Source organism: Amphiprion ocellaris, chromosome 17, assembly GCF_022539595.1.
Source record: "Amphiprion ocellaris isolate individual 3 ecotype Okinawa chromosome 17, ASM2253959v1, whole genome shotgun sequence".
Lineage (NCBI taxonomy): Eukaryota > Metazoa > Chordata > Actinopteri > Pomacentridae > Amphiprion > Amphiprion ocellaris.
In genome coordinates this window covers 30,733,833-30,757,943 of record NC_072782.1, presented here as the reverse complement: position 1 = coordinate 30,757,943, position 24,111 = coordinate 30,733,833, and the positions used below count along the sequence as shown (strand labels likewise).

General features: G+C 37.5%; 1 protein-coding gene across 2 annotated transcripts in view; it reads left to right on the top strand.

Annotated features, from left to right (window-relative positions):
• The window catches only part of vldlr (very low density lipoprotein receptor), an 82,176-nt gene that overhangs the window by 5,740 nt on the left and 52,325 nt on the right, over window positions 1–24,111 (top strand). For both annotated transcript variants that reach the window (XM_023289440.3, XM_023289441.3), the window contains exons 2-3: window positions 9,194–9,313; window positions 16,623–16,745. In XM_023289440.3, the coding sequence (XP_023145208.2) occupies window positions 9,194–9,313; window positions 16,623–16,745 (243 nt within the window). The remainder of the gene's footprint in view (window positions 1–9,193; window positions 9,314–16,622; window positions 16,746–24,111) is intronic.

Below are 24,111 nucleotides of genomic sequence, written 5' to 3'. Positions count from 1 at the left end.
GTGGATTTGCCAATATTATGCTCATATTTTTTCCCATTTTGTGCTCTGGAGCCACAAGAGAAGCGTTGTTGCCTCCAAACTCCTTAGCTATGCATTCCTTTTTGGTCTTTGTGAACTAGTGTTGCACTATTTTATGCAAAACAACAACAAAAGAAGGCACAAAGCAGGAATTTGAAAGTGTAGGAGCAGCGAGATTACGCCTAACTTTGATAAGACGTAGCGGTGAAAGCTTCCTCAGTCGTCGTTCTGTAGCAGTGCTGTTCAGTTGGGAGAGTTCAGACTTCTCTTGTCAGCTAAAAATTGAGCCTGACACTGCAGGGAAAAGGAGAATACTCTCATACAGGTTTGTATACTTGAGGTTACTACTCAAGTCTGTTATTGTGCTGATAGGATCAAAGTGCAGGGTGTGCAGTTTTGCAGACAGCAAGTCAATGGGTTTCTGTGTAGAGTAGTAACCCAGGAGGATATGCTCTTAAAGGAACACTGCAGTATATCATTTTCTGCAACCCCCGGTTCATCGTTTCTTGTTTTGCATGCTGCACCCCATTTACTACACCACATTGCTGGTGTATTTTACACCACAGCAAACCATTTTACAAGCAGCGCTGCTGTTTTAGAAGTGTACTTGTATTTTTTTTCTCACTGTTGGTGGAATCTGTTGGTTTCTGTTGAGGACAGTGTAGTTTTCCGGCAGGAAAGTGTTGCTAAAGGTGGCCAAAGTACCTGAATGTCATTAGATAATGCTGGACAGAATTTTCAAATCATTCTGCAATCGATGTGCATTACCACCCAATGATAATGGAACTTTTTGTAATTATATTTTCTTTCTGGCACCAATGAAAATGTCAGAAATACAGGCATATTGCTTAAAGTTCTTGTATGTTTGTGTTTAGACTACATTTTCGCTCCTGTTGCATTTTTACTCCTTGTGTAATATAACTTCCTGCACCTCCTATGAAACAATACAACCATTGCTATGAGTAGAGAGAATTAATTTTCCATCAATCATAAAAAAGACAGTTTAACTTCTTTGAGTATTTTTTAGGATTATAAAAATTCTATACATTTATGGTGCTAATAGCACTGTAGAAAAAACGGACAGCGCCACATGCTATAGATCTTCAGCCGTTTCCATTTTTACAACCTCTAAGCTGGGTGTTTTTCACACTGCTCCAGAAAGATGTTTCACCATGCTGAATGTATCCTCCAACAACTTGCTGACAACTTGCACCTCTGTATGTGGTGTTTTAAGCCATGGCTAATTTATTTTAGTGACCAAGTCTGTTTTGTTTTCTGCTCTGTATAAACACAGCCTGTTGAATATTCAACATATTTTTTGCCAAGTGACTGATGAGTCACTCATGACTGACTTTTTAGTTGTGCTGGCGATGGCGTAATTTTGTGTTTTTTACAGAATCTGGTGCAGATGATTGATTTTGGGCATGTTTTTACGATTTATTTGATGTATTATCACAATTTTAGGCTTGGAGGCTTTTTCTGATGCAATGATTACTTAAAAGACAATCGAAAAGTTGAATAACTATCAAGTCTTTCTATTTTTATCGTTTCTGGCTCTGAATAATAGTAGAATTTGGGAGGTGTTGAAAGATAACTTGCATTTCAAAACCGCTGGCATGTTTTGAGGTTGAGAGGATTACAGATCCAAATTCTTAAATTATTTGGAAAAGCTTTAGCATCAGTATGACAACTGGAGTTTTATAAGCCACTGCTGCACAAGGTGTGGTCATAAAATAATGGGACTAGTGCTGTAATCCAGTTTTAATGAAGAAAACTTCTACTGCAGTTCTTTTCCCCTTCAATATATTCCCTTTATGCAGCTGTGCACTGCTTCATCCTGATAAAAGCAGTGCAGTAGGTCTTCTGTTAGTAGTCTCAGAGGATCCATCATTTTCTATTTCCACGTCTGGAAAAGGCTAGAAATGGGTTCCCTTGAGTCAAATTTGATTGTAAGGAAAAGAAGAAAAGTCTATAATGTTACATGAGGTCAACACGGACGCTGGGATGTTTGTGGAGCGTGTTTTTAAAGCCTATCATCGTTAAAATAGAATTGCTGCATCTTTTAATAGCCACATGTCGTACGGCTAGCCTTGTAAATAACCAACAGTCCACAGTGAGCATTGATGGATGATTTGGGGATTCAGCAAATTGAACTACCAGAAAAGTTTACTGGTTATCTGTGTGATCTGAATGCCGCTCTGCACCTTTTTTATGACACTGCTGTGGTTCATATGGTGATTTGCTTTCGATCAGCACAGAACCAAACAGTCACTTGGTGCCCGAGGCTCTCTTTATATGATCCCCTCGCTTTCTGGCTCCGTCAGCAATAAACGTACGTCAGCGCCGAGCAGGAGGTCGAGCTGAAGTGATGAGTCGGGACTTTTAACGTTGATGTGTGAACTGTTCCCCTCGTGCGCTGTTGTTTGTAAAAGTTTGGATTTTTGAACTAAATAAAACCCCTGTGGAAAAAAAAAACAGAAAAATGAGCTGTTAGCACTTGAATAATGAACTTAATGAGTCATGATGGTGACTGGTGTGTGTACCCCTGGCTTTTCTGCATATTTTAGAGGTTTTACAAGCAGAGTGAGTAGTCTTGAGATTTAAAAAAAAAAAACCAAAAAAAACCGCAATTCTGTGTAAGGTTATACCATCAAGAAAGTTGCTGCGTTAGTGTACCAAACTGCAGACTTTCTGTTGTACTTTTCACATATATAACAGAATTTCCATGTTGTGCTATTTTTGTTTTAAGGATTTACTACAAGTTATTGGTTAAAAGAAGATTAAAAGTCACTTACAGGAAGCCTCAACGGCTGTTTTCTAGTTCTGTTGTATGAATCTATCGCCTCATTGTTGATAAATTGTGTGTTATTCTTTATTCAAGTGGTTCCTTTGCAGAGGCTTGTGATGCTTCATCCACTGAGTGCGCTGCACAATAATAAATGGACGTGTTATAGACACACAGGTCATATTCTGTTTATCCCCTACAGTCACATTTTTCAGTTTAAATTGTGAAATAAGGTAACGCTAGAGAACAGTGCCTTCATACAGCTGGAGTTACATCCATATAACTTCAATTTCACCTTGTCTCAGTAGTGAATAATAGACCACGTTGATGTATTTTTATGCAGTGTGATGGAGCAGTGATTGTGATTCAGGGGACGCAGCTTTGTTGCTGGGCTGCTTTCTTCAGCTTCCTCATCTTGACTGTCAACAAACTCTAGTTAGAAACTTAGTTGAGAAAACACAAGCACCATGCATTAAACGCATTTTATAACCTTGCAAATTGAATATCGGTGTAACAAAACACTGCACAAGCCTCCTGCTTTTAAGCAAATTTGGGATTTGAAATTTACACGGAGCCTACAAAAGCAGTTTTTTCATGTTCCAGCACACACGAGCATGATAATATCTGGGTTAACATCTACCTGCAGGTGTGATTTCTCACTATCTCAGCCGCTACAGTATGTTGGATGATGTGTTTACGTGGCCCAGTGTCCTCATTTCTCCAAGTTTCTGAAACGAGGACCATGTACGACAGTTGACAGGAAACTCCCAACAACTTAATCACAACTGGGATACAAACCAAGATATAATCTCACTCGCACCATAATGTCAGAAGGAAACTAATTTGACTTCCTGTTTTAGGTGTGCACTTCCTGTTTTGAGCAAATAATGCGCAATGTACATAATAACATATGATACGCCTGCGTACATGGGTCATTCTGACTCAATTCACTCAATGCCCCACATCTGAATATCTTCAGTTTGACAAATTTTGTTGTTGTAGTGATTATTGATTTTATCAACCACGTGTAACATCCAGGATCATAGTTACCATTAGTTTTGGAGTTGAAAATTCTTAAAGAAACTGAGGGCATGTTGATTTTTGCACCATTTTCTTTGTGCCAATCTGTGGAACAGTGTTTGAAGTGCCATCAATTGAGAATTAATGGGGCTACAGTCCTTAAATATGGTAGGCTTGTTGATATGTACATATGGTCTTTAATGGTTTGATAGAATCATACAAACTCGTTATATGAAATTTTGTCAAAAATGTCCATGTTTTTTTATTTCTATTTTGATATTTCACTAACTATAAAGCTTTTATTTTTCACCCTAAGAGGCAGATTTTTATTCCTGTGATTGCTACCAGTAGGAGTGTTAAAAATATGGAGAATGATACCAGTCAGAGGTATACTTTATTAAAATGGCGTTTTTTTGCATTTGTTCCACAGATTGACACAAAAAAACGGCTCACACATGGATATGACGCCACCCTTCTTTAAAAAATTTAAACTCAAATGTTATCTAAGAACCCAAGGGAAAAAAATCTGACAAAGATGGTCAGGTGAGGTGGAATGACCCGCATTTATTCACCGAGGAGGTTGAAAAGTGTGTCCACTTAGGTAGATCAGGGCCAATTGCATATATTATTTCTGCAGATCATTGGATTGTCTCCAGTGTTACTTGCTTTATGACAAATTTGTCTCAAAATGTCAAGACAACATTTATTTTTTAACTTGTTGGCTGTCAAAGGTGTTGGATGAAGCCCAGATTAAATTAGCGTTGGGATGATCCAGTATTTGCTAAACTGTACTTGAATTAATCTAACATTTTTAGAATTTTTTTTTAAACATTTCAGTGAATTCCCAGTTTCAAGTGGCTTATGAATAGTAGTCAGCCTCTCAAGTACTTTCTTTAATGAGTTTTGTCTGTTTTTGAGTCTTTATTCAGAGTCAGCTAAAAAAAAGAAGAAGTTTTGTGTCATTCCTTGACGCATTTGTCTGTTTCTGCTTGGTCAGATTTTTTTCTTATATCATCAATAATACATCTTGACCTAAATCCAGTTTACAGAGAGATCTTATAGAGTCAGAATTGAATGTTATTTGGTAAAATGGTGCAGTGCTATCTCTCTAATCCCAGTTGATTTACGCCCCTGTCCATAAAATGTGGTTAATTCTAGCCAATATCTCACATTAATGTCACATTAATGCCAACCTCCTTGGACAGCATCCAAATCTGTATTTTAAAGAAGTGAAACTAGTTGACAGAACATTAAGAATAATGAACTGATATCCTCTTTGGCTGCATATTGAAACAATGGTTCCTGTCCCCCGTTTTGCTATATTTGCCCCAGTTTTATTGTCTTGGTTTCATTGTTTTGTGGAAACAAGCTTCTTCAATGCTGTATCATTCCAGTTATTTCCAAACCATGTGTTTGTATATTGCAGCAGCTCCACTGAAATGTGTTGCCCATTTGATATATTATTCTTAATGAAGCATTTAAGCAACTTTTATTTCCAATTTTGCACCGGGATTTGCCTTTTTACAGTCGCTCATTTCTCCAGTGCTCGTCAGATTTATTGCCGAGGGGAACAAAACATTTCCCTCTGCCTGTTCTGTGTCTCCAGGTTAGTGGCTGGTGGTTAGATGTGCTGATTTATGGCGATTAAAATGCAGGTAGCGACGCCGTGATCCATTTTGCCGTGATTGTGATAATTTGAATGAAAGGTCAGGATTGTGTATTCCGTAACATGACTGGTGTGAGTACAGCTGGTGTAGTCGTGGTTGAATGGAAGGCTGCAGGCTGAGTATTTACCTCCTCCTGAGCTGTGAAGTTGGTGAATTCGTATCACAAGTGGCTGATGGAGAAAATGCTTTCAAGGTTCTTTTCTGTGCTGCAGTTTCTGAACCATTTGAGGTCACATAAACATTACAATTCTTGATTTAATAAGAATTCCCACTCAGCAAACGTGCATAAATCCAAAATCGGACATGAAAAACGGCATAGAGAAGTAGGTTTGTCACAATATGTCTCTGCGAATAATGTTGTTTTTGATTGTTTAGCCTGTAAAATGTCAGAACACTAAGAAAAATGGACGCTATTTCTCAGAAGCCATTACATCTTTAAATTGCTTTGTCCTACCAGCAGTCCAAAAAAACCCTCATATCATTTAAATACAGTTTTTAGAGGGACAAAGAGTTCCACTTGGTTGTATGCATGCAAAGTACAACAAATAGTTGTGTAACAAATGAGTGAGAAGTACAATTCTTGGTTTCTTTCTTATCTCAGCAGAGCCAGACGACTGCAGCATGAAATAGGTGTTAGTATTGGATTTTTGGCCTCAGAAAGTTGCAGAAATTATGGGACACAAATGCCTTTCATGAAAGGAGAAAGTCAGCTGAAGTTAGGACATTTTCTCAGTGAACCCTCTTGTATTACACCATAGAAAATTAAAGTTCGCTGTCCTTTTTTAAAGAATTTACTGGAATTTTTCAGATTTTGTCTGTACATTGCATAACACTGCTAGTAAAATCTCAGGGAAAAACTATTAATTTGCATGTTAAGTGTAATAAACAAAGTCCAAACTCTAAATAATGTCCACCTCAAAAGTCTGTATTTTTACAAATGGTAATTCTTTCTTTTCCAACATCTGACTGTGAAATTACACTATTTCTTTGGGAATTTAAATCAGCAAAAATATCCTAAACAGATGTTTGCTACTATTTTCACCATTTAAATCAAAGAAAAGTTATTAATTTACATTTTAACTTTGCCTGTAAATTGAAGATCCACATCAAAAATCTTTTTTTTTTCCTATTACAAATGCAGGTTTTTTTCTTCAAATTTGACTGTTAAATTACACAATGTTTAGTGAATTTAAATCTGCAAAAATGTCATTATTTAACAGATTTTTGCTACTATTTTCACTAGGGCTGATACGATGGTATCCGGATATTGTTTTTACAAATGCTAATTTTTTCTTTTTCAACATTTGACAATTAAATTACACTCTTTTTAGATTATTATTTAGCAGATAATTGCTGCCATTAGCCCAATTTTTAAATAGTTTTTGAACGTTACACTATTCTATCATTTTATTTTTTTCCTAGGCACCCTTGCTGCCAGGTTTTTACCCTTTTTTGACAGATTCTAACAGTGTATTGATCATCTGAAATAATGCACAGTTTTGTAGTGGTGTTTTTATGCCTCTTTGACTTAATTACCAGCATTTTAAAATTGCTTAATTGATGAAAACATCATTTTTATGTCTTGTTGCATTTCACATGTCATTGTTTTTTTTTCCTGAGCAATATCTGGTACAAGAATTTCCTTATCTTGGCCTTGTGTTAAATGTCAAACTATCGCTACATGGTGAGTGGAGACGTCCATTTTCTAACTTGTGCACAAATCATTCATGCAGATCTTCAGTCATGTGTTCAGTTCCAGGCCCGAAGCTCTTCAGGTCCAAATCAGTGTGTGTTGTTTCTCTCTAGAGGAGCAGCTGACCCACTTTAAACTATTTCCTTCATGATGGGAATACTGTGACTGAATGCTGATTTTTAAAAGGCATCTTCCATCCTTGTAAAGAATACAAATTTGATGTAAATACCTGCAATTTCTTTAATATTTTAGCAGGAGAAACGTTTTTTTAATGAAAAGTATTTGACCTCTCAGCAGCAGTGATTCAGCCAGAACTGTGACCTCTCCTGGGCTTCTATCACAGCTCTGCGCTCCATTTATGCACCTGGACAGACACACAGTCCAGACTAAAGCAAGCGCCAAGGTCACACTGTGTTATTTTAGGAGCTGAAGTCGTCACTGCCTCCAGTACGACAGACTAGTACAGACTGTTGTAAAAAAAAAAAAAAAAAACTGCGCACACTACACTCTTAAAAGAAACTCTGGAAATGGGGGAAGAAATATTTGCTTTGTTTCTTTATTTCTGCATTTTTTTGACTCTTTGTGAAGGAAATCTTGAAAAATCCAACTTAAATTACCCCAGAAAAGACCTTAGAGAGTCTTAAATTCAAACTACAGATGCAGTAAATACTTAATTTTGCCTGTCAGAAGTAGTCAAGTCAGATGTATTGTGTTTTGTGTCTGATTGCAGGCTGTTTGTGAATGTTTAATGTTTCAAGTGGGATTGTTCTGGCAATTTCTGTGTATGTAGGAGGCCCTTTAGTGCTTTTTTTGTGGACTTTTAGTCTGTATTATCAGACTTGCAGCCAATGCTGACGCTACTGCTGACTCCAGTAGACAGGAAGCTGATGAACTCATAAGACGGTGCTGATTTTAGCTAAATTCTCAAATGAATCATCGGTTATACCATCATTTGTTTTTTACCACTTGTCCAGATTGTGAATTTCATTACTGGGAAGTACTTTAGAAATGTAGTAATGGTCCATACCGGCTTAATATCTTTTCATACTTTAGCCAATATGAAAACTGTATTAAAGTGGCTTCGATGTGGTGTTAAAAATGTCTTGAATTAAATTTTTTAATTTTATTAAACCCATCAGAAGCAGTTTTTATGGCATTTTTTGTTCCAAGGAGTCAATATTAAATTTGTGCTTTAATTAGTAACCTGACTAAGCCTTTTCAGGTTAATCAAAGTTTTGTTTGGTCGACAAAACATCAGAAAATAGTGAAAACTGCTCACTGCTAGTTCCATTGTTGAAATGTCTTTTGTCCAAACAGTATTTCAGAACCGAATGATGCTTAATTTATTAATCAGTTTTTTTTTTCTTCTTTTGACCTAAATGTTGTTGATCTACCATCCAATTATTTTTCTTTGTCTGGAACCATAAACAAAAAGTTACTGATCTAATCTTTTTATCAAACCAAAATTCATAATTATGTTTAAAATATTTGAAACATTTCTCCACTACTTCCTTTATTTCTTGTTGGAAAGACATTCAATGCACTAAACCCTAAACAGTTAAACATTTTCAGGACAAAAAGACTCGGTTCTCAGCTAAATACTGATGCTGCATCATCTTCAGTTACTTGTCTTTGTGTGCCTGTAAAAATGACGTCCAACTCTCTTCAGTTTACTGGTTTTAATAGAGCTGTAAAGGTGTAGCTTTTCTAGAGCAAGTTGTGACTCGCCTAGCTAGAGTTTGGTGCAAGTTTTTTCACATATCTGGTGGTTGTTGATAGTTGTGCAACAAGCTGGCAAGAGGATTTGGTGTGTAAATCCAAAATGTGGGGCTCCTCTGAGTGCAAGACGGTACTGTGTGGCTTGAAATTACTGCACTGCAGGGAGCCCTTTTAAGACTAAACAAAAAGCAAATTACACTTCAAGCAGTAAATGATGAATATGAGAACATTTAGAGCTGTAATCACTTCAGTTTTACCTCATGCGCCCTGTGTGTTCGTCTTCTCTTGCAGGTACTAAGACAGAATGTGAAGCCAGTCAGTTTCAGTGTGGAAACGGCCGCTGCATCCCGTCCGTGTGGCAGTGTGACGGAGACGAGGACTGTACCGACGGCAGCGACGAGAACTCCTGTGGTGAGGAAATGAACACTGTCACACAGAATGAATGCCTGTATGGAAGAGCAGTGGATGCACATGTAGGAGTAAAACACAATAATACAGAGCAAGACTGCAAAAAATGTTTGTGTTCAGTTAACCTCTTTCCTGTAGCAACTTCTACAAGGACCAAGTTAGAAATACGCTGCTCAGAACATTCAAAGAAGCACTTCAGTCTTATGTGATTTTGTTTTCAATAAAGTACGCAGTGTACATCAATGATTGGACAATGAAAAACTAAATTATTAACCCACTGAGCAGGGAATTCACAGTCCCGTACACTTCCTAACTGGACAGATCGATATCCCTGAAATTCTGTTCACTGAAGTTATACTGTGATGATTAAGCAGTACTGTGGTCCCTTGCCATACCACGGCTCACTTTTCGTGGTCTCACTGTATTGTGGATTTTTTGCTTTATCGCAGGATTTTGCTGTGTAGGTATTTTTATATATTTATTATTGTGGCAAGCGCCATTGAAGAATGACACTGGAGAAAGGATATCTGCCTTTTATGCTCTCTGCAACTGGCAGGTGCTTTTATTTTGACACACAGAGAGCAGCGCTAAAGAAAATATGGCAGGGAGTCATCAACACACTACACTTCACACTCACGGTCCTGACAACATAACACTTAACTAAACTAACTAGACTAACTATAAAATATGTAGTGTACAGCGCTGGGAGCTGATTGGCTCAGCAGCCGTAGCATCAATCTCCTCCGTCTCCCATGTGTAGCAGCGTTTAGCATCTTCAGCCTGGTCCGTTTCACACAGACGTCTGATCGCTGGGCATAGTGTTGCTCTGCGGTGTTATGTGGTGTATGGGGAGGGTTTATAAAGCCTTAAAATATATATAAATAATAAAATAAGCATGGTTGCTACTTAGCAGATTTTCATCTACCATGGAGGGGTCTGGAACGTGACCCCCACGATAGAGGAGGGACCACTGTATCTATAAAAAGTTAACTAGCACCATTTTTCAAAGGTAACTCAGGGCTTCAGACTAAGTTTTTTTTTTTTTTTTGCTAGTAGCAAAGAACCATATTTATATACCCCACACCTGTATTTTGGTAACGCATTGCCACAACTGTATATCCAACTTGCATGTTGATGAATAGTTGTCTTTGCAAACCCTACTTTTGCACTGATGTAAAGAGTCAGTGATTTGAGACTTAAAGTTGTAAAATATGTAATCTAACTAGTCTATGATTGGACTGCATTTTAAACTCCAGTACCACAGTTGATCATGTTCGCTTGATTAGAGGAAGCCAAAATTGTGATCGCTGTTAATACCAGTTTCACTATTTTCGCCCTAGCACTGTGTTCACCATCATGATTGAGTGTAGTGAGCTACTTTTTCTGTTTAACTGGCTCAGTCGAGATCTTCCTGCCTGCACTATTTATCACCAGATGTGTCCAAGTCAGATTTCTGTCTCCACACTTTTCTTTTTTAACAAAATCCGCTATAGATAGTTTCATCTTTGGAACACCGTAATGGTTAAACTGATTGTTTCTGAGCCAGTGAAGAAGAAAAAGTACTACTTTCAACTGCAATATCTAATGCAGTAGCTGCCTGTAATGGCTGGAGTGTCTCCAGATCCACCTTGTGATCATCATACACTCACACAACCGCAACTCCATGAAACTTGAACTTGCTCACCCTCAGAAAATAGTCACATATGACCGTTTTTGTTGCAGTAGCGCTATTACCAAGCTTGGTGCATTTAATGAAGAGTCTGCCCAGTACTACTATAACTAAACAGGACAAAGCATTTGTTGTGCTTCATTTCTGCTGCTGTTGAAATTTTATTAATTTATTTTTTTTTAGAAAAGGTTCAACAACATCAGTGTCACTAATTCATTGTTTTGAGACTGTTATTTACTATAATTTCCCAGTTTGTGCTTGAGTTTTTCAAATCTCACTCTCCACTGTAATAAGGAGGTTGATTGTATTTCAGAAACCTCTCAGATGTCTTTTGTCCATGGAGCCCAAGGTTGTTCATTTTGTCCTTATGGTTGTGTTGCTGTTTCTAATTAAATTTGGGGATGCTTAAACAACATTGTCAGTGAGAAGTAAATGGTTTCCAAATGCTGCTCACCATAACAAAGCGATTGTAGTCTGTACTTTTAGTCTCTGCTTTAAAACACACAAGTCAACAGACCTTTGATTCTCACTAAAATGTGGTTTCTCTTCACCACACACATCGTTTCTGGTTTATATGTATATTCAAGCTATAATCTGCCACTTTTTTATGTCAACAAATCTCACAGAGACCAAAACCAACAGATTCTGTCAAAAAGCCTAGTCTATATCTCATACTCCCATGCCGTCGAGCTCCATTGTTATCCGGAAACAAATCTTTAAGCCAAATTGCTGCACTAGGTGGTATGCTCATATATTATTGTGAACACACACTGTATTGTGACTTAATCCCACGTGTGTCATCCTGCTGATGGAAATACCCACTAGTCCTCCAAATGTCCATTTAATTTACTTTAATGGCCGCACAGTAAAGCTTGTGGTTCAGTCAAGAGAGCACAGTTCCGTGAAAAATAAATCCAAATGAAAAAAATACATCAAATACAGTACACACAACAAAGCAGTCTAGACTACGGGGGAGTGATAGGCTGATATGCCAGGAGGTAGTGCGGATAAAACTGCTTTAGAATCAGTTTCCTGGACAGCAGTGATGTATAATGTCTGCCGGAGAGTAACCACTGGAACAGGTGGGGAGTTGAGCTGGGTGGGTGGCATATGAAATTATTTCCTTTTCTGCAGTTCTTTGTTGGTTTAGAAATGTTGTTTATGCAAGTAGGATGGTGAAAATTGCAATTATGTCCCTCAAAATGAATAGTTTATCTGTTTCATATAACTGACTACAGCTCCCGTCCATTTTAGGTAATCACAGGACATATTTGTGAGCCGTTTAAAGAGTTACAAAGCCATGTATATGTACAGAAAGGGTCGAAAACTCAAAGTATAGAGAGAAGAACTAATACACCTTTGGTTTTGGTAAATTCCTGGGATTCTGTAGCAGTAAGAATCACAACCCAAATTACAGTCTGTGCTGCTCTTCCTGTGTGATCAGTTGCCATTTCAATTTCTTCTCTGCTGTAGCTGGACTGGAAATGTGTTTTGTTTACTGTTTATGTGGCCTTTGGTGCAGCGTGGGCGACTGTATGACAGTCCGTCTTGGTTGCAATTAAGCGCATTTCCCTGGCAAAGTGAACAATATGTAAATGAAGTTGGAAACTGAGTCTGAGTTGTATCTTTAAAGGTCGCCTCACAGGGTGCCAGATTAACATTTTACACTGGTGTCCTTACATTTATTTTCTGATTCTTTGATGTTGAATTTAGTCTCACCCATTTCTTCAACAGAGACATGTAACAGTAAAATCTTTGGGCTCCTTCTTCTTAACAGCAGATTTGTTATTTTGCCCAAACAGATGCCACTAGCTGTTAAGCAGTAAGATGTTGAAGGACTTCAGCTGGAGATTAATATTAATGCTTGGTTTGACACTGTGCATTCCAATTCCCAGACTACCATACTATAAAGTGCACCATACATACTATATCAAATGCAGTATGCAAAAAATAAATAAAAAAATACAGCATGTCCTACTACACATGGCCTCGTTTTGCAGTGTGCAAGCTGGCATGCTTTGCTGGACATTCTGACCCACAATCCAACTGAAATACATCACGTACATGTCTGGCTCAGTGAGAAGCTTGAGCCGCAGAGGACGTGCACAAACAGGTGATTTCACAATGCAGACTGTGACAGATATATGAGCAAGATGGTCAAAGCTTAAGGCGCAATATTATGATGATGTAGCGTGTCCCAGTTGTATGGATGCTGCATGCAACAATATCTGCTTTGCAGGGTAAGCTGCTGCACGTACTGAAAGTAAAAAGATAAGAAGAGCCCTTATTAATCCCACAGCGGGGAAATTTGCAGTGTGAAAGCAGCAAAAATATTACAAAACATAAATACATCAGTCACAAAATAAACAAGAAATATCAATTGCTGTTGATATTGTACAGATTCTTCCATATGTAGATGATATTAATATTGCACATAATCCATGCAAAGTAACAACATTTCACAGGATTATTGCACACATTCTTGTACATGTGAATCATTTATATTGCACACTTTTTTTTTCAAAATGTACAAAATATTCATAGTACATGGGGTTTAATGTTGCGCAAGAAAATTATGTGATTTGGAATGCAGACAGTGTCACTTAGTGCATCGTTGTTATTCAGAAATGATGATGGACGACTACAACTGCAGCTGGCTGTGACAGCCTGTGGCCCAGAATAATTTAATTCCATTTTTGACTAGATTTGGAGACTTTGCAGATGGCAAACTACAACAACAAAATTGTGTATTTAAAGTATTAAGTTTGTGGAAACTCATCTTTGTCGGGGTGTTTGCACATCCAGTTTAATGTGAAGAAAATGGAGTCGATTTGTAGTAATGTGTGAGGGCGAAAAACATTTGCATGCCATGCAATGAAATGGACAAAAGAAAGAAAAAGAAGAAAGAAATTCTATATTTACTCCGCCAAGAAACACGGCAGAGTTATGTGCCGATCGGCGTACATTTGTCTGTCTGTTATTCTGTCAAAGTCGATTCTGTCAAAAACGGACAAACAGATTTGGATGAATTTTTCAGGGAAGGTCAGAAATGAGACAAGGACCAAGTGATTAGATTTTGGCAGTGATGCAGCTTATAGTCTGGATCCACGGTTTGTTAAAGATTTCTGTATCATTGCGAGATAGTGGCACGACGTCACTGTAACTATGACAACAAATGAACACTACGTCAGCTGCCTGCTGATGATCACATGATTGTGATCCTACTACAAATCCACCGCTGCTGACTTTTTGGGACTTATCCGTCAGAAATGATACAAGGAACAGTTGATTAAATTGTGGGAGTTTTTCTGAGTCCCATCAATTCCCGCCGCCCGCTACGTATTTAGGTCATGTGATTCAAAATCCGTACATAACAGACACATGCATAATACACGTCTGTGCTCAGCGCAAGGTCATTTTGTTTGTGGGTACATTTGTATTAAATGGTCACATTCTATGTTGCCGTAATTTCTGATCATCAATAACAAACAAATGTTGCATTTCTAAAAAAAATAGTGCTGCATTTCTGACAATGTCATATGGGGAAATTAGCAGCCTTGGTGGAGTAGGTGCTTTCTTATGACTGTAACCAGCAACTATAGCTGAACAGTTGTTTATTCAAATGGCCAACAGTAACACCACTGTAAGTAGTAGCATGCTAACTGTATTATTTAACAAATAGCAGTGCTATATTTTAGCAATTGGACTATGATGAATTTTAATACCAAACAATGTTATGTCCTTTAAAACACTCTTAAATCTACACAAGTTCCCCTTAATAAAGCACAACCTAGCAAGGATTCTGTTTATACATCACAGAAATGACATGAACAAATGGTATATAAAATCATGAATGCGTGCTAAACATGATTTTTTTTCATTTAATTTTGTCCTTTTGTTCCAGTTATACAGGCTAACAGTGTACAGCTGTTTTCCTTTCATCTGGTGAGGTCCCACAGGATATGGTAGATGACTTATGCTGTTGCTTCTTCACATTTACTCCCATGTCAGATTCGTCATATGACATTCACAACCTTACCACGTTAGCCGAGCCCCACCGGGAGCCTTCCCAGAATCCCTCGGGACCGAATGACCTGGTGATGGGAAGGTGGCACATAGAGCAGAGCTAAATATGGCGTCGTGTGTGCATGTGTGTGTCCAATACATTCATCTATCTGGGTCACATGTTAGTGGAGGGAGGGAGGGAGGAAAGAACAAGTGATGAAAATGAGTGAGGAAGATGGCGAGAAGAAGAGCAGCTGATTGTAGTGCAAGGTGATCTAAAGGAAATGAATCCCAGTGGATCCCCTTTACAGATCAGTATACATGAAATTCCTGCAGGAAATAAGATAATAAGTAAACTGAAGGCTCACATGCTTAATTGAATGTACGGTAGCAGGTGGAGGTTGTTCAATTTGCATCTGAACAGGAGCAGAGTGGCGATGAAACCGTGATCGGCTCGCCTCCTTCTTTTCTCTCTTATTCGCTGACATTTTGTTGCATTTGAGACTTCAGCTATTATCCGTTCTCTGGGAAATCAGAGCTCTTTAACTTTCAGCCCAGACAGAAGTGAGGCACTCACACACATGCGTGAAAGAATCCAGGTTTAATTAATTTAAAAAAAAAGAAGGTTGATAATGAGTCCCACTGTGACTTTCTGCTGTCATGGCTTAAATCAGAGTTGGTTGTTTTTCAAGCACATATTTGTATTCTGGTCAGAGAAACTGAGGGAAAGGCTCAAGTGCCTCCCTCATCCCTCTGTATACATGGAATTACTGAGAGCAGAGAGGATTTGTGTTGCTGTACGGACTTGAAGTCCCTCAAACATCCTGGAAAACCTCCAAATTTTTTCTCCCTGACACACCATGAAGGATAATTTCGACCCTTTTGTGTTTTCTGCTTCACCTAGTAGCCTTTTTTTTTTTCTTGACGTTCACAAGATCAGGGATGACTAGAAATCAAGCTAAATGATTGTTTTCTTGCCATAAGTTATAGTTTAAATCCTGAGAACCTTGATTGTAATTATGATGTGCATACGTAAATGTCATGATAAGCTACAGGAGGTAAAAGCTCGCAACTCTTAGTGAAAAATTTCCTCAATTAATGATCAATAAAGCTGGGAAAGCTTATCTTAAACCCTGCAGTTTATATTTATTGCCATGACACTGATATTAATTGTGCGCAATACAGTACAGTGATGCTTCGGAAACCCATAATTAGTTTTATTTTTAAGCTTTTCTCTTTGTTGTATCTCTAATGAATGTATAGTACAGCATGAATGTCATGTCTGAATTGATGTGAGCAAGATTAATCTCCCGACAAAATCTTTTCGATGTTTTCCATCTTCCCCTTTTGATGGATAATGAGTACAGCAGAGGGTTGTATAGAACGCATTCTAATTGCAAATGTAACGTGTGAGGTTTGCTTAATCAGAAGGCAATAGGGTGTAAACTTGTGACCTTTTCACCTGAGAGAGAAAGAAAGAAGCTGTGGTCGGGTGAACAGAAACTCATGTTCATGTGTGCGTTAGCATGAATCTGTTCTATTATTCATGTGTTTCTCTTTCTTTAATGTGAGATGTTTTATTAAAGAACACGAGGCCTACATAATGACTCCACCTCTATTTTCTCTTCCACATTACAGTCAAGAAGACTTGTGCAGAGGTGGACTTTGTGTGCCACAATGGCCAGTGTGTACCGAAGAGGTGGCACTGCGATGGGGAGCCGGACTGCGAGGACGGGTCGGACGAGAGCCTAGAAATCTGCCGTAAGTAGAGAAATTTCTTCTCTGATAAAGCTTACTCTCACATTTTGTGTTGGTGAACTTGTGACAATGGAAACTTCTCAACAATGCCAGACTTCAGATATGTTTCATTACTTAAATGTTTGTCGAAAAAGACCCATCAGGAAGGTGTTTCATCAAAGCTTTCATACCTCTGAAAATGATTGACTTACTCAGTTTAGTGCACGCTAAAAATCAACTTTCTTCCAACTTTTGTGAGACTTACCAGTGTAAATATTTTGTCTGTGCAGTCTGTTATTTTGTGGTAATACAGGTGTGATTCCATTGTTATTACTCATTTATATTGTTGTAAGAAACTGCAATTTCCAAAACAAATCGCCTATCAAATGTATTTTTTCAATCTGGAATGTATGAAACTACATAATTTTTATCAAGTTGAGTCTTAATTGTCTTACAAGTTTGGTTTCCCAAGACCTTACCTTAAACATATTACTTCCCAGCAGGCAGCAATGTCCAGCGTTAAAACCAACAATACCTCCCTTTCTGTTTTTTCTGGCATCTCTATCCTGACTATTACTTCCTGTCTGCATGTTTCTATTGAAGATAAATATCTTGAAACATTGCTCATGAATGTGCAGTTTCGCTTTAAAGCAAAAAAATATCTTGAATGCTATAGCTTTTACACAAACAGGAGAGAATAGAGCCTTTGTTAAAGACTATATTTAAAAGGTAGATTAATAGTATTTGGCGCTCTAAAGTGCCTTTATCTTCACATTTAGAGCCAAATCAGACACTTGCCAGAAGTATTTGACTTCCTCCCTTCCATCTTGTCCTCAGTAAGTGGTCACATACACTTTGTTTTTGCCTTTTTATGTTCTTTCGCCAAACATATCAGACATACATCTGATTGTAGTATGTATAGAAAGACAAGCGTATGAAGTGACGATGACTTTGGTTTGTATTGGAGCTGAACTGAAGCCTTGCTGTCTGGTAGACGGCATGTTTTAGTCGGGGCTTTTAGGGTGAAGCAGGTGGACACTTGAAACCTAATAATAGCACATTACCAAAGCATACAGCACATTGTACACTTGATATTAAATGCTGAAGTTAAATACCACTAAGAAAATAAAGATCTACTTGCAGAAAATACTGGATATCAGAATGCCTTAAGGGTCAAAAATTGACTAAAACAAGCTAATGAACACCAAAACCATTAGCTGAAAATGTATTTCCTGCTTCACTAACAAATATCACTCCTATCACAACTCAATCAAAATAATCATGCAACTCGAGCTCACTGGTGAATGAACCTCCTGGCCTTCTTTGTCCAAACAGCTTGTAAGTCTCTTCAGAACTAGTATTAACACCTAAATCTATTGAAGTAGGGGGTGATTTTTCAATAAGGGCCACCAGCACACTGACTGGGAGTGAATTTACTAAATGACATAATGACTTGAGAAACAAAAGTATTGAGTTCATCAGAGGAGCTGCTGCTTTGTGAATGGGAGTTTACTGGAGTGGGAAATGTTCTTGAGTCGTTGATGCTTACTGGTTTGCCTTTTAAGATACTTTCTCATTGGTTTCCATTTCTAGCCACGGTTGGGTTGTTTCACACATCCGCTGTCTGAAACTCTCTGCTTACACAAACACTATGAATTGGTCTTAAAGCATAAAACATGGTCCACGTAATCAACCTAGACGTCACCCAGATTCAGGTTGATTGGAGCCCCAGAACTGACGTTTTTTTATTGCTGAGTAAATGCATTGCATGATGATTGATGATAATTCTTGCTGAATCTGCCACCAGAGAGGGGACGTGTCAGCCGCTCCTGTTATTTATAAATTACTCTGAAGAAATTGGTTCGTTTGGGGGTTTACACGGCAACAAAGCACATAAATAGAGCTTAACAAGGCACAACATGATGAACATTAAAGTATGAAACCGGGGCTTGTACATGTGCCCCCCAGACGCCCAGAGAATGTGAGCAGCTTTAATTACCGAAGACACCGACTGCAGGGAAGAGCAGAGGTTCAGGGTGAATCCCCAAACAGCTAGGATAAACCGATGTAAAAACCGATCTGTTTAGGCTCACGTTCCTGTCACTTAACTGGTCTGAGGGTGTGATTGTGTTATAGTGGAAGTGACAGTTACAAGGTGGTCGAAGTCTCTTCCACTTTAAATTAGTTTCTCCAGAATCAGCCAGAAAAGCTGGAAGCAAACAGTCTTTGGTACAGTGTTGGTCTCACATGAATATTTATGCTGGACAGACTTGAAAGCAAGCCGTTTGCACAGTAAAAGACCAAAAAACAAATGATTTCAGGGACATGTATAATGGATTCTATCCCATTTCAGCATCGAGATTCATTTTTGACCTTGAGAAATGTGGTGCAGCAAAGATAATGTTTAACTTTTTATTACTTACCCCCTAGGTATCAATTTAAAAACAAGGTTCTTAAAGACACAAATGGCCTTGTCAAAAATAATACCAAAAAAGTTACATGTTTATCATATTTGCCACTTTAAATTACTTATTTCTTTTAATGTACACCAGTCCTGATCATAATTACCAAATATTTGTTCATTTTCAGGATTTCAACCCTTTAAATGCCAGTTTGTTTACATGACATCACAGTTGTTTGTCCTTTTCAAATGAAAAAAATTATTGGAGTAGAGAATCCTTTTATTTATTATCCCAATCTGGCTTGTGTCAGTCGTGAACAACAGCACTGATTCTGATACGTTATTTTTTTATGCAGTGTAGGGTGTTTTTTTTTTTTTTTTAAACACAATCAAACCTTGCACTTTAAAGACCATAAAGACAAAAATATCCACATCAAAAACTATGCCAACAAATGTTAAATTTCTTTTAATATACATGAGTCCTGGTCATAAATACCAAATATTCATTAATTTTCAGCATTTTGACCCTTTGAATACCCATTTATTAACATGCCATTGTATGTATTATTAATATTTTTCACATTTAATGCCTTATTTCTTTTAAAGTACACCGGACCTGATCATAGTTACCAAATATTCATTAATTTTCACTGAAAATTAACTTGCATTTAAATGGTTAGGATTTTAACCATTTAAATGCAAGTTAGTTTGTGTTGTTTTTTTATGACGAAAAAAGACAGATTTATATATAATGATTAATATTTTGTATTGTAAGTGCCAAGTGGAAAATTCTTCTGTTGAGTATCACAATCTGGCATGTGTCAATGATTAACAACAACATTGATTCTGATGTATTATTATTATGCAGAGTAAGGTTTTTTTAAAAAAAAAAAAAAAACATGCACCCAGGAGCTTAAAGACAAAAATGTTACAAATTAATATTATTTTCCACTTTTAATTACTATTTTCTTTTAATATGCGTGAGTCTTGATCATAATAACCAAAAATTTATTAATTTTCAGTTTTTTAACCCTTTACATGCAAGTTTGTTTACATAATGCCATTGTTTTTTTATGAAAAAAAAAGCTGAAAAAATGACTTATGTTCCACACAGCAAGTGCTAAGTGGAAAATTATTTTGTTAATCATCTGCCAGGTGTCATTGAACAATATGTGTATTAAGAACAATATTGATTCTAATGCATTCTTTTCTTTATGCAGAGAAATGTTGCACTTGGGACCTTTAAAGACAAAAATGTTCCCGTCAAAAACAAAATGTTACATACTATTATTGTTATTCACTTTCAAGTGACTCATTAATTTTTATACAGGGTAAGGTTTTTAAAATAACTTGCACTCAGCACTTTAAAAGCAAAAATATCCTTGTCAACAAACACAACAAAAATGTTATATTCAGCACAGGGAATATTGTCATGCTTAGGCTATTTGTACTGAAATGAAGTTTTGCATTTATACAAGTAAACTTTCTGACCACTGCTTCCACCTCTGACATTATAACTTGTGGAAACTTTCTCTACGGGGATGAAAACAGTTTGGCTTTGGGCGGATTACTCTTTGAGTCGGGTGAGCAGCCAGTCGCAGAATTTTACAAACAAGATATGTGACCATAGCGGAGAGTGCATGATGGAGACTTCCTGCTGCGCCTAATGGATTATTACACCGCTGCAGAAATTCAGCGAGGCACTAATAAGCAGCGAGGGGGAGTCCCCAGCCAGCAGTCCTGTCAAATAAATAAGTTGTTTAAACGGAACCGAGGAAGGCTGCTGTGCTTTTAAACGGTAGAACGGGGATGAGAGGTCTCGCTGAGGTGCTCGTTGGAATCAAAGACATGAGTAACGACGGGCAGCGTTATTCTACATTCACTTTTTAATGAGGATCTTTCATCTGCGCCGCGGTAAAGACAAATGAATGTTGGCGTCTGCTCAGGTACGGAGATGAACATCAATGGGAAGATGAAGGCGATTCATCAACCACTTGTTGGTTTGATGTTTTCGCTCTTCGGCTTCACATGAATGCTCAAATCAATTTCAAGAAAAGTCCTCTGAAGACATAAAGAAAGTGTAGTTCAGAAAAATACTTACTCCAAGAAGAAACGTTTAAATTGTGTTCAATGATGTTGTTTCTCTGTTTTTTGTGTGTTATTGCATTGTGCATATTGGGTTAATCCGCAGACTTTAATCACCGCAGGTTTAGAATAAAGTGTAGGTGCTGCAGTATATGGTCCAGATCTGGAGTGAGGATGGGGATGTAAATGCTCACAGTGTTTAAGAATCAGAATAATTCCTGGGTAGGTTTTCTGTGGTTTGGACAAAGGAGGACTCTGGGTTGTCAATGAAATCACAATGAGAAGAATAACCTCCTTAAACAGTATGAATTTTTGGCAGTTTGGTCAAAATTTGTGCATTACTCTTGTCACTGAAATAGGAAATGCTTCCTTAAGATGCATTTTACATACATTTTTTTTACACAGTTACTTTTGTAATGTTGAGTACAATCTTATTTCATGTCCATTTTGAACCCCAGATTTTTCCCAGTGGTTGTTACTCCAAAAAAAATCTTTGTGCCAGGATGTGCAGCTGTGCAACAAATCCCATTTTAGTCATTAAATTTTTTTTCCCTTGCTGCTAAAGCTGCACTATGTGATGGTGCAGCAAATGAATATGTATCCGCTGACTTCCCTCACAGCAATTGCAAATAAAAGAACAAATGCTTGCAGTTTGCTGTTAAAAAGTGATGTTTTTACGCTTGTTTACATAATGTGGAAGAAATGTAACCGGCCTTTATTATTCACAGTTAATGTAGTCAGTTTGCTTCCTGCCAGAGTCGACTTTAACAACACTCTGTGTGTATGCATAAATCAGCTGGTTAACTGCTACAATCATCCACAATAAATAAGAACAAGGATATTTGAGCAGTGTAAAAAAAAAAGTCAAACAAAACTGAGTGGAGAAAATATCATTAGGAAATAAGTAAATAGACCAGCATCACCGTAAAAGCATTGACAAAGCCAGAAAAGTTGCTATTATTGCTATTTACCACTAGTCCTCTAACTTCTTAAAGGAAAATGTGCAGACTCTGCTTCTGAGACTAAAATGAGAAGAGCACCAGTGGAGTTTTGTTGCGGGAAAGCAACAAAACTCCAAGAGCATTCTTGAGAGCATGAATATAAAGTAGCAGCTTGGTTTCTCAGTGTTTGTGGAGTGATGTTTGCCGGGGCAGCAGAGGGTTTCAGGTGTTTGTGGCGGGGTTGTACTACCGGCTCGGCGTTTTGCTTCTTGCTGCAGTGTGTCGGCACAGCAGGGTTGAGCGCACACAACTCAAAAACAATGCAGAAAATAAAATCTTCACCTCTGGCAGAAAAGAAAACAGCAGTACATCTTGCAGTCGGGACAAATCCCTGCTGCAATCTGCCAAAAAGAACGAGAGTGGTGCTCGTCGGAGAGTCCTTAAAGCAGGCGAGGTGTGAAAAGCTGCCGGCTGTTTGGTATCACCAAGGATCCCACTGAGTTTAGAAGCTTTAGACCAAATAAAGTGGGCAAAAAGCAATTGTTGGATAAGCCGATGGACAACAGATTCAGTTCTTCTGCTCTCATGTTGCAGTAATATCTGATGGAGCTTTGGTTCATCCTAAAATAAATTTAGTCAAACCTTCTTTAGATAACCTTCAACTTAGCTGACCATCTGCTCTGTCATTCATTCCGTCAAACCTCTCAGTAACTGCATAACAACATAAATGCAAACCACAAGGTTGAGCTGGTTGAATGGATTCATTACAACTTTCAGAGTCTGGATTTGGTGTAATAAAGCAACCTTGGAGTGTTTCTAGAGATGAATTGGTGGCATACCACTTAAAAACACACACTGTGGATTATTTTTATATGTGTTTGCACCACTTTTTGCCAGAAAAATGTCCAAATTATCCCATAGAATCTGACAAATTTAAATAATCAAAGGGGTTATGTACACTACTGTTCAAAAGTTTGGCGTCACCCAGACAATTTCATGTTTTCCATGAAAACTCACACTTTTATCCATGTGCTAACATAACTGCACAAGGGTTTTCTAATCATCAATGAGCCTTTCAGCACCATTAGCTAACATAATGTAGCATTAGAACACAGAATTCATGATATCTATGTAGATATTCCATTAAAAGTCAGCCGTTTCCAGCTAGAATAGTCATTTACCACATTAGCAATGTCTACACTGGATTTATGATTCATTTAATGTTATTTTCATCTTTCAAAAACAAGGACATTTCTAAGTGAGCCCAAACTGTTGTGTAAATAGTCCCAGTGCTCTTGAAATCAAGGTTAGGATCACTATGCCACTTTAACATGACAGATTAATTATTTGCTCAGTTTCAACTTCAAATAAATCTTTTGTTATTGCAAAATAATACGAAAATTAAAATTCCAACTTCCTCTTAGTTGGCCTTTTTTATCCAGCTATTTTTATTTTTTAGTATTTTTTTTCTCATCTATTTTCATTGTCAATTTTTTTTAAACTTACAATAACTTTATTTATATAGCACCCTTAACAGCTTTCACAAGGTGCTTTGACAGTCAAAACATATAAACACAGACAATCAAGCAAAACATAAGGAGACGAGGCAGAGCAGTCAAATAAATAGAAAAATGAAGTTAAGTGTATCATTAGCTTAGGATTAGGATGCATACCAAACAAAGGAACTATGAAGTTTAAAGATTGAAGTTTAAAAATTAGTCTTAACTTATTTCATTGTTCATTTTGTATTTATTTTACTTACTTTTACTAATATTATTATCATTTTTAGCCTTGTCTTTATGGCTTTCCCCTCTATTTTCTTTTGTTCTTTCCCTTACTTCTACGTGGCATTTTTAAATTTTACCTGATGTTGCTAGACTTATTTATTTTGAGTAACTTTCACCATGTTGACTGACTGGCCCTCTGTTGTTCAATGCACTGTGTAATCTCTGTTTTCAAAAGG